General features: G+C 43.7%; 1 protein-coding gene across 1 annotated transcript in view; it reads right to left on the bottom strand.

The window, feature by feature from the left end:
- Nucleotides 1-7204: 7204 nt before the first annotated feature.
- SLC7A14 (solute carrier family 7 member 14) overlaps nucleotides 7205-12458 on the bottom strand; it is a 64484-nt gene continuing 59230 nt past the window's right edge. Inside the window, exon 8 of the mRNA XM_074963581.1 lies at nucleotides 7205-10552. Coding sequence (XP_074819682.1) covers nucleotides 10230-10552 — 323 coding nt within the window. The 3' untranslated portion in view covers nucleotides 7205-10229. The remainder of the gene's footprint in view (nucleotides 10553-12458) is intronic.

The following is a 12458-nucleotide window of genomic DNA, read 5'->3' as shown; positions in this document are numbered from 1 at the left end:
GGGGATTATAAATTATATTAATCTGTGCAATATCTTTAGAAAGAGCCTATTCTTATGGAACACAGCCCTCTAGTTCTTTCATTACAGTTTTATATGTGTCTTATGCTTTCCATACTCATAAATACTACTTCATTATCCCTAATGCTACCAAAATCAGTACTGCAGCATAAACTTTCCTCCTGCATAAGCTCTTTTCTTTTCTTTTCTTTTTTCTTTCTTTCTTTGTTTTTAGATGAGAGTGGAGTGGATGATTCCCTCTAATGGCCCATGACATAAGAGGTGATTGTGAACAAAATGTTCAGAATTTACAGAAGTTCACAAATCTGCCTGGAAAAAGAAGGGACGGATGGATACAGAAATGCTAGAGTCAAGTATAGGGATATTAATAGCCACAGGGCTGTATCCAATGGGCCCTGGATCAGTTAAACAAGTACTATTAGTGATTGCATGATAACAGGTACTGTTACTGGTGACTACTCTGGTACAAGCTATTTAGACTGTATGGGAATATAGACCTTCATTCAGCAAGGAACTTTGGCATGTGTTTATGGCTAGGCACATGCTTAAGTACCTTGCAGAACTGTGGCTGCAATGACAATATTTTAAAATATTATCTAGTACAGGAGCTGGTAGGAAAATAAGGCATAGTCTTTCTCCCTGAAAATGTTGGAACAAACCTGCTTAGGTGCCATCTATCTGTCTTAGGTATTTCGAACACATTTTTCACCATGATATCTAAGCATCAGATTTCAGTGAGATATTATCTTTTCAGGAGCTGCTCAGCATGGTTCAGGATCAGACCCACAGAGAGGATATCACTGTTGATTAAATAAACAAACACACTGAAAATACAGATTCTCAGTGGGTGGGAGCCCAGGATTCCTTCTTGTAATTTGTAATATATGCATATATATATATATATATATATATATATATATATATATATAAAAAGTGGGTACCTGATGTAGATTTATGTGGTTGTATTTTCAAAGCCCCTCAAACTACACCTGCAAAATGTACCACCCACCTCACCATGCATCTGAGCCGCACCTGCAAATACAAACACTGATTAGGTCCTCCTGCCACAGGCATCAGCAATGGCACATTCACATTGCATGCATGCAAAAAGGTGCATGTGAAAATTCTGTCTCAGATCCTGTGATCTTTATTAAGGGCAAAACTCCCATTGGGATGTTTGCCTATGTAAGGGCTGCACTTTGTGGGTGCTCTATACGAAGGCCCTTTGGAAATGTACTCAGATTTTCTTTTGGACAGGGAAGAACATTTGTGGAAGAAACACAAATACATTAAGTTAATGAGGTAAATAGTTGAATAACAATTTGAGTTTATATTAAGGATGTGATTTTGTTGATACTTCAGTTTTTAAAAAAATACACCCAACCAGTATATGTTCTGAGGCTGTTTTTATCACAGGACTCTGGTGACATGTACAAATCATGCAAGCTTTGCTCTTGCTTCTGTTCAAATCAGAAACCCTGGATGAAGATACAGCCGTATATCATTTAAGAAGAGTATATAGTCTCACACACTCTCTCTCTCTAATAGACTATACTATGTATATGTGTGTACAGATGCACACAGTAACTTACACAGAATTTTAAAAGCATGGTAAAAACAAGTAAAAGCTAGGAGATTCAGAGCCTACATCCTTCCTCTCAAATCTAAATATAAACATGCTTGAATCTAGCTGAGGTTACATTGGGGCTAGATCCGCTGTCTGATACAGCTTTGACTTAACTCCTGTTAAAGTCAATAGGTATCTGTGGGTAAAAGTGGGACCATTTTGTCTTGCCTCAACAGATGAAATTATACACAGGACATTCCAGCCTTAATTTCCTTGATTTAATTATTTATTTCTCATAAATTGAAGGTTCTTTTAGATTTTCTGTATGAACGCAGGTGTTTGTAAAATCAATTAGAATTAAATATATTCTATTGGACCCAATAATTAGTCACATGAGTAATTCTTACATAAGCAGTTCTGTTGACACTGAAAGGCTAGACTCTGATTGCAGCTATACCAGTATATAACTCAACTGACAGGAACTCTACTGAGATCATTGAAGTTATTCTGGATATTTACTGGTGTAACTGAAAGCAGAATCTGGCCCCCAGGGACTACTCATATGAGTAAGAACATAAGAGCGGCCATACTGGGTGAGACCAAAGGTCCATCTAGCCCAGTATCCTGTCTTCCGACAGTGGCCAATGCCAGGTGCCCCATTGGGAATGAACAGAACAGGTAATCATCAAGTGATCCATCCCCTGTACCAGGGATGTAAGGGTTGCAGGATTGGTCCCATTGGTTTCATTGAGGAAGTTGTTGTGAATGAATGTGTATGTGTGTATTAAAACATGGCTCCCATGCACTTCGAGTGCATGTATCCAAAATCCTTCAGAGTTTTTATATGAAATTTGTTTGCGGTGCATATACAGCAACTTTCAATTGCCTAGGTGAATTTGGTACAGGATACAGCACTGAACTGAGCCTGGCATAGTATGGGCAAGTGCTGTGCAGCCTTCACACACATCTGCCTTTGAACCTCAATCCTGCTCTACAACCCCCTCTCCTGGCATTCTAGCTCTGGGACCCTGTCTCCAGCAGTTTGTCAGTTGGGCTGTGGACAGATGCTGAGCATGGACTTGGATGAGACCACAACATTCACTTTCCTTTGTTACCTATCCCAGGATTTTAACCTAGGTCTCAGGAGGATAAAGGCTAGAACATAAGATTGTCCATATTGGGTCAGACCAATGGTCCCAATATCCTGTCTCTGACAGTGGCCAGTACCAAATGCTTTAAAGAGAATGAACAGAACGGGGCAATTGTCAAGTGATCCATCCCCTGTCGTCCATTCCCAGCATCCGGCAGTCAGTGGCTCAGGGACACTCAGAACATGGGGGTTGCATCCCTGACTATCTTGCCTAATAGCCATTGAGGACCTATCCTCCATAAACTTATCTAATTCTTTTTTGAACTCAGTTATAGTTCTGGCTTTCACAACATCCCATGGCAATGAGTTTCCTAGGCTGACAGGGCATTGTGTGAAGGCTAGTGCATTAATGCACTGCACCATTTCAACCTTTCTGACATACACACTCTCTCTCTCCCACTAACTATGATTTAAACAACATCACCACCACTGCAGTGTGGTTACTCAAAGGCACTTAGCCACATTATGGCAGGAGCTTCAAAATCTGTATCTGGAATTCAGCTATTCCACCGAGGCTTTGTCACTCACTAGGTAGTTGAAATTGACCAGTTGAGGGTAAGAGCCTGTTATATTGGAAAATCTCATACTTCATTAATTTTTAAAGGCCTCTCTGAACCGACAAGTGAAAAGTTTTAAAGGGTGAGTAAAAGTTTTGGCAAGATCAGTTAGTCAGTTTTGCCCCCAGAGTTTTATTTTTATTTATTTATTTTGCTAAAAAGTAGCAAAGCAACTAAAAGAAAGAAAAGAAAAACTGTTGTGTCCCAGAGATGCCACCCAGAGACATTTTTATGACCAGTTGTTGAAATAGGGGATTAACACAGAAGCTGTAACATTCAAATTCCACCCAAATTTGAAGATATTTGGACACTGAAGGAATTTGAAGTCCGTCTCTGACAGAACCTTTCATGGTGCTAGTGAGCTCAGCTGTGCAATTGTAAAGGTAACATTGGAGGCATATTTGGGCTTCTAAAGTTAGAATTTGGCCTTTCTAATAAGTTCCTTGTCCTAGTTACCTTTTTCAGTGAGCTCTTTTCGCTTACTAACTACAGCTGAGTCCATAGTTGATTTTTTCAGTTTGGTGACCAGTGTTCAGTGTAGCTCAGTTTAGTTCATTTAATTTTCAGGGTTTTTCTTAATTATTTTTGGGGTGTTTTTGTTTTTTAAATAACTAGCTAAATTTCTAAATGAAATGGAAAATTCAAACGTCATTTTGAAAATGTTGAAACAAAATTCCCATTTTGGGGGGCCAAAACTATTCACCTAGTTCAACCCAAATTTGTGAATCCATTTGGTTGACCCGAACCTGCATTTTTCAGTGAATAAACTATTTGCTTGAAAATGTTTACCCAGTTCTACTCCCTACTGTTTGATCAGCCACTTATAACTAATGGACCAAACCCTGAAGACCTTCCTTAGTTCTCATTAAGTCCTTATGCCAAGAAAACTCCCCCTGACATCAGTGTTTTTTCTGTGTGTAAACTAAGGGACACAACCTCCCTTCCTCTCTCCCTGACCTTGTGGAAGCCAGCGGGTGTTCTGCAGGGTTCCAGCACCACAGAGTTTATTATTACTGTGTATAAATTGTTTGTATAGCACCCTGAGCAAATTGGCTGGGAGTCACATTATAAATAAATGTGTTCCTGTTTATGGAGAATACTAGTGTTATTTAATTTCTTCTGCTGCCATCAAGAAAGGATCTATTCCTCTTTGCAGTTTCTTGCAATGTATCTTAAGTTTTTAAATGTGACGGCCGGTGACATTCCAAGGTGTCCCATTTAAATTTCAGCTTAGCTGTGTGCTGATGTTAGAAAGTCATAATGGTGACTACAGTCTGTGTCCAGCTGGGCTTTCATCTCAGAGGGAAAAGAGAGATAATTATTGCAGTTTAACCTGGAGGAGTGGAAGCAAACCACATGCTCCACAAGAGAAACGTGTGACTAGTTAGCTGACTAAGGTCTGTCAGGAATGGGGTTAGAGCTTGTGCCGCACAGTTGCGGAACAAGAACTTTTGTGATCTGTGCTGCATTGAGGCTGTGCTGCCTTATTGCATTGCATGGAACCTGTCATCTACTCTTGTGTTGGTAGCTGAGACAAGTGGTGTAAATCTAGCTCCAGGATTTGCTGAGTGATCATAGCAATTCCTCTGCCTCTGTCTAGAACTCCATCTTCCTTGACAGGAAAAGGGGCTGGTTTTAGTGTCCAGATTTTACAATGTTCCTTTTTATCCTGCATGTGTAATTTTTCAAAGCGGGAGGGGAGAAAAATACTCTAATTAGACCCTTCCTCTGGCTTTTTCCAAGCATTCTGTGTTATCCACCTTTTCCAGCTGCACGCTCTCTGGGGCAGGGACTATGTCTCCTACAGTGCTGAGCACAGCTGGTCCTTAACAAATCAGTTATACTAACCAGCAGGAAAATGGTAAGGAAGATTATTTAAAGTCCTATAATAAGTAGAAAGAACCTTCACAGCTGCATATGTATTTAGTAAGCTATTTAGGGTATGGATTTTGTTCTGTGTTTGTACAGTGCCTAGCATGGTAGAGTCCTGCTCCATGATTGGGGCGCCTAGATGCTATGGCAATACTACAAATAAATAATAATGCAAAGGCTACTAATACTGGCCCAGATCCTAAGTATTTCTCTCGCCTTCAAAGGAGATCTGCCCTGGCTTAGGTCTGGGAGATCAGGCATGAGAAGCAGCTGATACATGTTTAGGAGCCCTGGAGCCACCAACCCCCACAAATGAGTTCTACCCATTATCCCCCACTGGTCACCTGTGGATCTTCTATCTCCCCCTGCACATGGTCTGCAGCAGGTTCTGGGTCTGCAAAATGGTCTGTACCAGTGAAAGAGAGAAGGGCTCAGTCAGACCCCTTGAGCTACTGGGGATGGGATGAAGGGCTCTGTGCTGCCTCCTGGCCCCCACCCCTGACCACCTGGGGGTATGTTTTTTTCTTTTGCTGATGGGCACCCTTCCGTTTTGGAGATGTCAGCCATCTCCTGTATGTGGGTGGAGGTAGGGGGGTGCTTAGTGTCCTCTGGCTGAGCTCCTCAACTGTTGGTCTGCAAGCAAGACCTGCCCCTTATGCAAGGACATGGCCTCTTCCTAGCACCCTTACTGCCTTACATGGCAGGAGGGCGGTGGAGTCACAGGCCTTGCCCCCAGAAGGAGAGGGTGGATCTGGGCACAGCTTTATCTTGATCCAGAGGGTGCTCTGGGTGCAGGCTCAGGCCAAGCTTCACACAATCAGGATCTGGTGCAGTGTATCTGCTGGGCATAAAATCACCACTACTGGAGGGCCTGCTCCTAAACTCACCCCAGGAACCTCCCTGATTTCCATGGAACTACCCATGTAAGTAAAGACTGTTTACACATGTGTTGTAATGTCAAGCCCTTACTTGTCTGAATTACTGTATCTCTCAAGCCCCAGCATTATTTACTCTGATTCCATCTTGAGCGAAAATTTGCTAAATGCACTACGTTCATGCTAATGTGGTGCGAACGTCTTCCTATTCGAATGGTAAAGTGACAGGAGTAAAATTCACCTGACTATGCACCATGGAGTGATTTTGCTAAGCATTGGTAGGGAATAGCAAGGGGAACTGTGGTCCTAATTCTCTTCTTGATTACACCAGTGTACATCTGGAGCAATGCTAATGAGGTCAGTTGAGTTCGCTGGATTACCCTGGTGCAATTGAGGGGGCAGAAATTAGCCCTGTAGCTTTCAGCAGCTAAGAGACTAGTCATTCTCATGTATTTGATATGAGCTCTGTTAATTAAAAATAGGTTTTGGATAAAAATCTTTTTTCATGTATTGCAATAATTTAAAACCAGATCTGCTATATGGGCTATTGAGCTAGGAATGGATCATCTGTATGGAAGTTGCTGATCAATAATTTACACTAGAGATGCCACCCCACGCTCTGAGTGTTTCTAGCCTGTTTGCCAGAAGCTGGGAGTGGACAACAGGAGAAGGGCTAGATTAACCTTTTGTGGGCCTGGTGCCAAACATAGTTGTGGGCCCCCATTGAGGCAATGGAGCATGGCGCGGGGAGATCAGTCCCCAGACCGAGGGGCCAGCCAGGGGCATGGCATAGCATGCTCCGCCCAGCCCAGTGTGAGGGCACTATTTACAAACTGGCAGTTGCCACACACACAGTGGCCCTGTGATGCCAGCACGCCCCTTCCTCTCGGGGGGGGGGGCCATGCCGCGCCACAGAGCCCTCTGCCCAACACCCCCCTAACTCCCTATGACCAGAACCCCCCCAGACCCACTATGCCCAGTGCCCCCCCAGACCTCCCCCAGAAATGCACAGCACCCTGCACAACACCACCCCTGCCTAGCACTCCCCTGCCCACAGCCCCATCACAACTGCCCAGCACTCCCCCCCCGACTCCCTATTGTCCCAATACACACTTCTTCCCTGCCCCCTTACAGCCCAGCACCCCAATCCCCCGGACTCCCCAGAGACCCACTCCCCCCATGCCCTGCCTCCTGGCCGCACTCACCAGCCCTGCTGGGAGCGGACTGTGTCTGCTGGGCTGAGCTGGCAGCGCAGCCAGGGCTGGTCTCGGGGCCGGGAATTGCTCTGTCCCTTCAGGAGTGGTGCGATCAGCCAGGCCAAGGCCTGCCCCAGATGCACTTGCCTGGAGGGGCCCAGCCAAGCCCTCGACACTGTCTGCCCCTCCCCCCCAGGCTGAGACTGGCCAGGCAGCTCAGCTCTGGGGAGACAGGCTAGGCCCCACAGGCCTGGAGCCAGAGGTGCACTGGGGTCCTGCCAGGGGGCAGAAGGGAGCAGAGGAGTGGAGTCAGGGGGCATGGAGGAGTTCTCGGCCAGTCGGCAGGCCGGCCAAGAAGAGCAAGTGGTGGGTGTGGGAGGAGCGGGGTCTCGGGGTGCAGTGCAAGTGGAGTAGGCCGGGGTCCCTTCTGAGCATGGGCCCGGCTCCATGGAGCCACTGGTGCCATTGTAAACCTGGCACTGGACAGGGGATGGGTGACTGTGTGATTGACTGTGCTGTTCATTCCCTCTGAAGCACCTGGCATTGGCCACTGTCGGAAGACAAGACTCTGGGCTAGATGGACCATTGGTCTGATCCAGTAGGGCCGTTCTTATGTAAATACACAGTGTGATAAGAACCATAACAGGAGTTTTTTAAAGGGAAGAGACAATAAAACGTTTCTCCTTGGCTCTGAAAGTTGTTAGAATCCAAATATGTTAAGAAGAAGACATTAGTCCTATATGGTATGGGTGTGAGCTACATCAGAGACAAATGGGTGAAATCCTAGCTCCATTGAAGTCAATGGCAATGCTCCCATTGAGTTCAATGGGGCCAGGATTTTCAGCCAGACTCTCTGCTTCTGCATTCCAGACCTCAAAGTCATCCAGGATGCTCCAGTTGATAGTTTTGTAATTCAGGGGGCTGGTGGCAGACTGTTCTCAGAAAGGGGGCTCTCAACCCTGGAATGTACCACTCTGCTGGTCCCTGAGAGTTTCAAACCTGCCTAAGGGATTGAGAGACACAACTCATTAATTTCAATTTGAATTGTGCATCTAAATCCCCAAGGCTGCTTGGAAAATCTCTATCTCCGGCTTTGTTCTGGCGAGGTGAGTGCCAGTTTGTGTGGGTGGTGTTCCACTATGACTCTGTATTGCTTTAGGGTTTAATGTGATTGAATATTGTGTACATATGCCTAGTAGTACTGATAGGTGCATTGAACATATTGCAATTAAATTACTAAATAAACAAAAACATGGATGGGAGAAAGTGACTCAGAAATCTCCAATTTCTTTGTCAGGACAATTCCTACCAGAGTTTAGTTAACTATGTTTCTTTTATATATTGAAAGGAAAAGACATAGCAGGCCAAACTCATCCCTGGCTTCAGTGGAGTTACACCACAGGTGCGTTTGGCCCAGTATGCTTGTGATTAGATATGAGGAGGCTGTGTTATTCCTATTGGGTCTGATCCTTCAGTCCTCACTCAGGCAAAACTCCCATTCACATTGCTGGGAGTTTTGCTCAGGTGAAAGTGAGAGGATTGGGCCAGTTCTCTACTAGTAGCCAGTGGATTAACTCTCAATAAACATTCATCTCCTAAGAATCCCTGCCTTGTGTTACATGAACTCCCATCTCCCTTTGCCTATTCCATTTGGTTTCAAAGTGAGGCGTGATCCTATGGAATTTCATTAACTACAGTCACTAGCTACACTTCAGTATTTTTCATAGTAGCACCCAAGAGTCCATTGGTTAAAAATCTCAAAAACATATACAAGGTAAGGATCCTTAATACAAAGTATAGTTTACGGCAAGGAATGAGATTTCAGTGGCCCAGTTATCTACAGTTGCCACAAATATTGTCCAGTGATGACCTAAAGTTAATGACTGACGTGACATGAAGTAATAGAAACGTCATCTGAAGAACTGAAGTCTGAATGACAATCTGGACTGTGCCCAGTGGGAACTATTATGGATCAGTGAATCAACAGAAGACACACAATGATGGAAATGGAGTCCAAGCCTTGGTACCTATGGTGCCAAGAGAAATGGAGTTTGATATTTATGAGTATTTATAGAGGAATGAATTAAGTCTAGATGAGGAGTGATTAAGGATGGGCCCAAACCATAAAGCTTAGATCCAGATCTGAGAAATTCAGGTGTGCTGGGATCTGAAGTTTTGATTTGGTCTGTCCTAGAGTGTGGTGCAAGCAATGAAGATTGCATTTTAATCCCAAAGCTTGTGGTGTTTGGATTCAGGAGGTTTGGTTCAGGCTCATCCCTAGTCATGATGTTTGCAGTGACTGCCATGGTACTGAAATGGAGGATGAAAATGTTGCTCTGTGAGACTAAGATCCCTGGATCCACTTTCAATCTACTCCTGAGATTCCCTTGGGAAATGTTTTACTGCTTCAGTGTGCTTACACCTCTCTAGCAAAGGTTTTCTTTCTATAGGTTCAAGGAAAAAATATACTTGCTAAGAAAATGCCAAATATGTTGCTTCACGCCAGTATAGTCATGGGATAAATATTCTCTATGGAAAGCACAGAGAATATGTCTCATGCCCCCACCAATCAGCTGGTCATGTAACTGCTCACATGAAACCCACCCTATTTGGCACATCTCTCATTTAAATCACATTGTCAGTGCTGCCAGAAGAGGTCAATAGGATGCTTAATAGACACAGAAAGAATCTGCCAGTCAGCCAATCCATCCACGTGCTGGCCCTCTTGGTAACATTCACCAAGATAGGCCGTGCTGGTGGACTCGGAATGGGTCACTTGCTTGTTTTGATCAGTGTGACAATCTCAGAATTCAGGATAAACTTTTTTATAGAACTATCCTGAAGAGTAAAAAAGTGAGTGAGTAAGTGATGTGATTCTGGGCACTGAAATTTTAGGAAGGATGGAATTTAAAATGAGAGCCAAAGAAGCCTTCACATTCTAGCCCAAGGGTTAGGTTAGTGAGAAATAGCATTGTGGTTTTGTGTGTGTTATGCCTATTCTGGTGAGTAGTCAAGCTCATCGTTTGCAATCAGGGCCTCGAAGTTCTGTTTGTGTTTGCCTTTGCTTTTCGATTTGCTACTCGTCCGACTGCTTTCCTTTGCCTCCGACATCTGCTGGTAAGAGAAGCCTTTCTCTTCTGAAGGCTGCCAGTCCTGGTAGTTGTCACTCTCATTAGCATAGGAAAAGCCTTCTTCGACCGAGAATGGGTCAACATCCACATCATAGCGCTGGTATGTGCTCTGATGAAGGACCTCTTCCCGGGCACTGATCTCCAGTGTGCTGTTCCACATACCGTAGCCAAAGTAAATGAGCAAGCCTGAGGGAGGTGGGGGGAGACACAGAGGGGGTACAACTGTTAACCATCTGAGAAAGGAAACACTTTGGAATAAATAAATGGTGTGTTCTAGTTAGTCAAAGATTAAACAGTTAAACACAATGATCTTGTAAAATTGATACTGTGATGTTACTGCACAGCTCTTTGTCTCTCTATTAGCAATATGGAATACATATATTTTAGAAAAAAGAAAAGGAGTACTTTTGGCACCTTAAAGACTAACCAATTTATTTGAGCATAAGCTTTCGTGAGCTACAACTCACTTCATCGGATGCATACTGTGGAAAGCATAGAAGATCTTTTTATACACACAAAGCATGAAAAAATGGGTTTACCACTACAAAAGGTTTTCTCTCCCCCCACCCCACTCTCCTGCTGGTAATAGCTTATCTAAAGTGACCACGCTCCTTACAATGTGTATGATAATCAAGTTGGGCCATTTCCAGCACAAATCCAGGTTTTCTCCCCTCCCCCCCCCCACACACAACGCCACTCTCCTGTTGGTAATAGCTTATCTAAAGTGATCATTTGTTAAACCCTGGATTTGTGCTGGAAATGGCCCACCTTGATTATCATACACATTGTAAGGAGAGTGATCACTTTAGATAAGCTATTACCAACAGGAGAGTGGGGTTGTGGGGGGGGGAGGGGAGAAAACCTGGATTTGTGCTGGAAATGGCCCAGCTTGATTATCATACACACTGTAAGGAGAGTGATCACTTTAGATAAGCTATTACCAGCAGGAGAGTGGGGTGGGGGGAGAGAAAACCTTTTGTAGTGGTAAACACCCATTTTTTCATGCTTTGTGTGTATAAAAAGATCTTCTATACTTTCCACAGTATGCATCCGATGAAGTGAGCTGTAGCTCGCGAAAGCTTATGCTCAAATAAATTGGTTAGTCTCTAAGGTGCCACAAGTACTCCTTTTCTTTTTGCGAATACAGACTAACATGGCTGTTACTCTGAAATCTGTCATTATGCAAGGCAATATATTTTAGAGTGGCGGGAAGAGAAGAATAAGAAATCCTGTATAGTTGTAAAGACACAGTCACTAGAGTTAGGCACCATTGCTTCCCCCTGGGATATGTAGGTCACATATTTGGGCCAGATCTCCAGCTGGTGTAAATCAGTCTAGGTCAAGGGACAACATTGAAGTCAATGGAATTACACTGATTTGCACCAGCTGATGATCTGGTCTATGCAATATCAGACCTCCAAAATCATGAGATGGGTTTATAAATCATGAGATTTTAAAATAATACAATTTGGATTCTTTTCATTTGCCTTCTGGTTTTTGAACCTTTGGGGTTCACGTTTTCAAGCTTCTCTCTGCAAACACAAGGGCTAGAACTATACTTATTGTTTTAAATGCAAGGTGAAATTCTCACATAAACACACGACTCCAGGATCTGGGACTTGAAGAAAAACATCAAATATCATCAGACTCATGATAAAATCCCCAAACTGCATTTTCATACCTTTATCCACCCCAGCTACCCTTTCTCTTCAGTCTGTTCAGTGTTCCCTGCATTCCCACTGTCTCTCTCATACTGTTCATTGTACAGAGCCAGTATGCTTCACAGTCATAAGGTTAAATATGTTTGATGCTAAAATGATACAGAAATCCTGCCCTCCTGTTGCTGATAGGAGTTTCTTTTCAAGCTTTTCTTTCTCACTCTCTTCTCATGTGACAGTACACAATCTCTGCATCCCACCTACCATGAATGTTTTTTCCAGAAGCCAAGGTATATGGAGATTTAAGATCCTTAATTGGTAATGGATTCAAGAATCCATCTACTGCAGATGTGTTCCTGCAAGAATTTCATCGGCTCAGGTCTGTCTCAGCTCTGGCAGTGGTTGACATCATCATGTGAGATAACAGAGTTGAC

The sequence above is a fragment of the Natator depressus genome, chromosome 9 (genome assembly GCF_965152275.1).
Source record: "Natator depressus isolate rNatDep1 chromosome 9, rNatDep2.hap1, whole genome shotgun sequence".
In the NCBI taxonomy this organism is placed as follows: domain Eukaryota; kingdom Metazoa; phylum Chordata; order Testudines; family Cheloniidae; genus Natator; species Natator depressus.
This window is presented reverse-complemented; position numbering and strand designations above follow the sequence as displayed.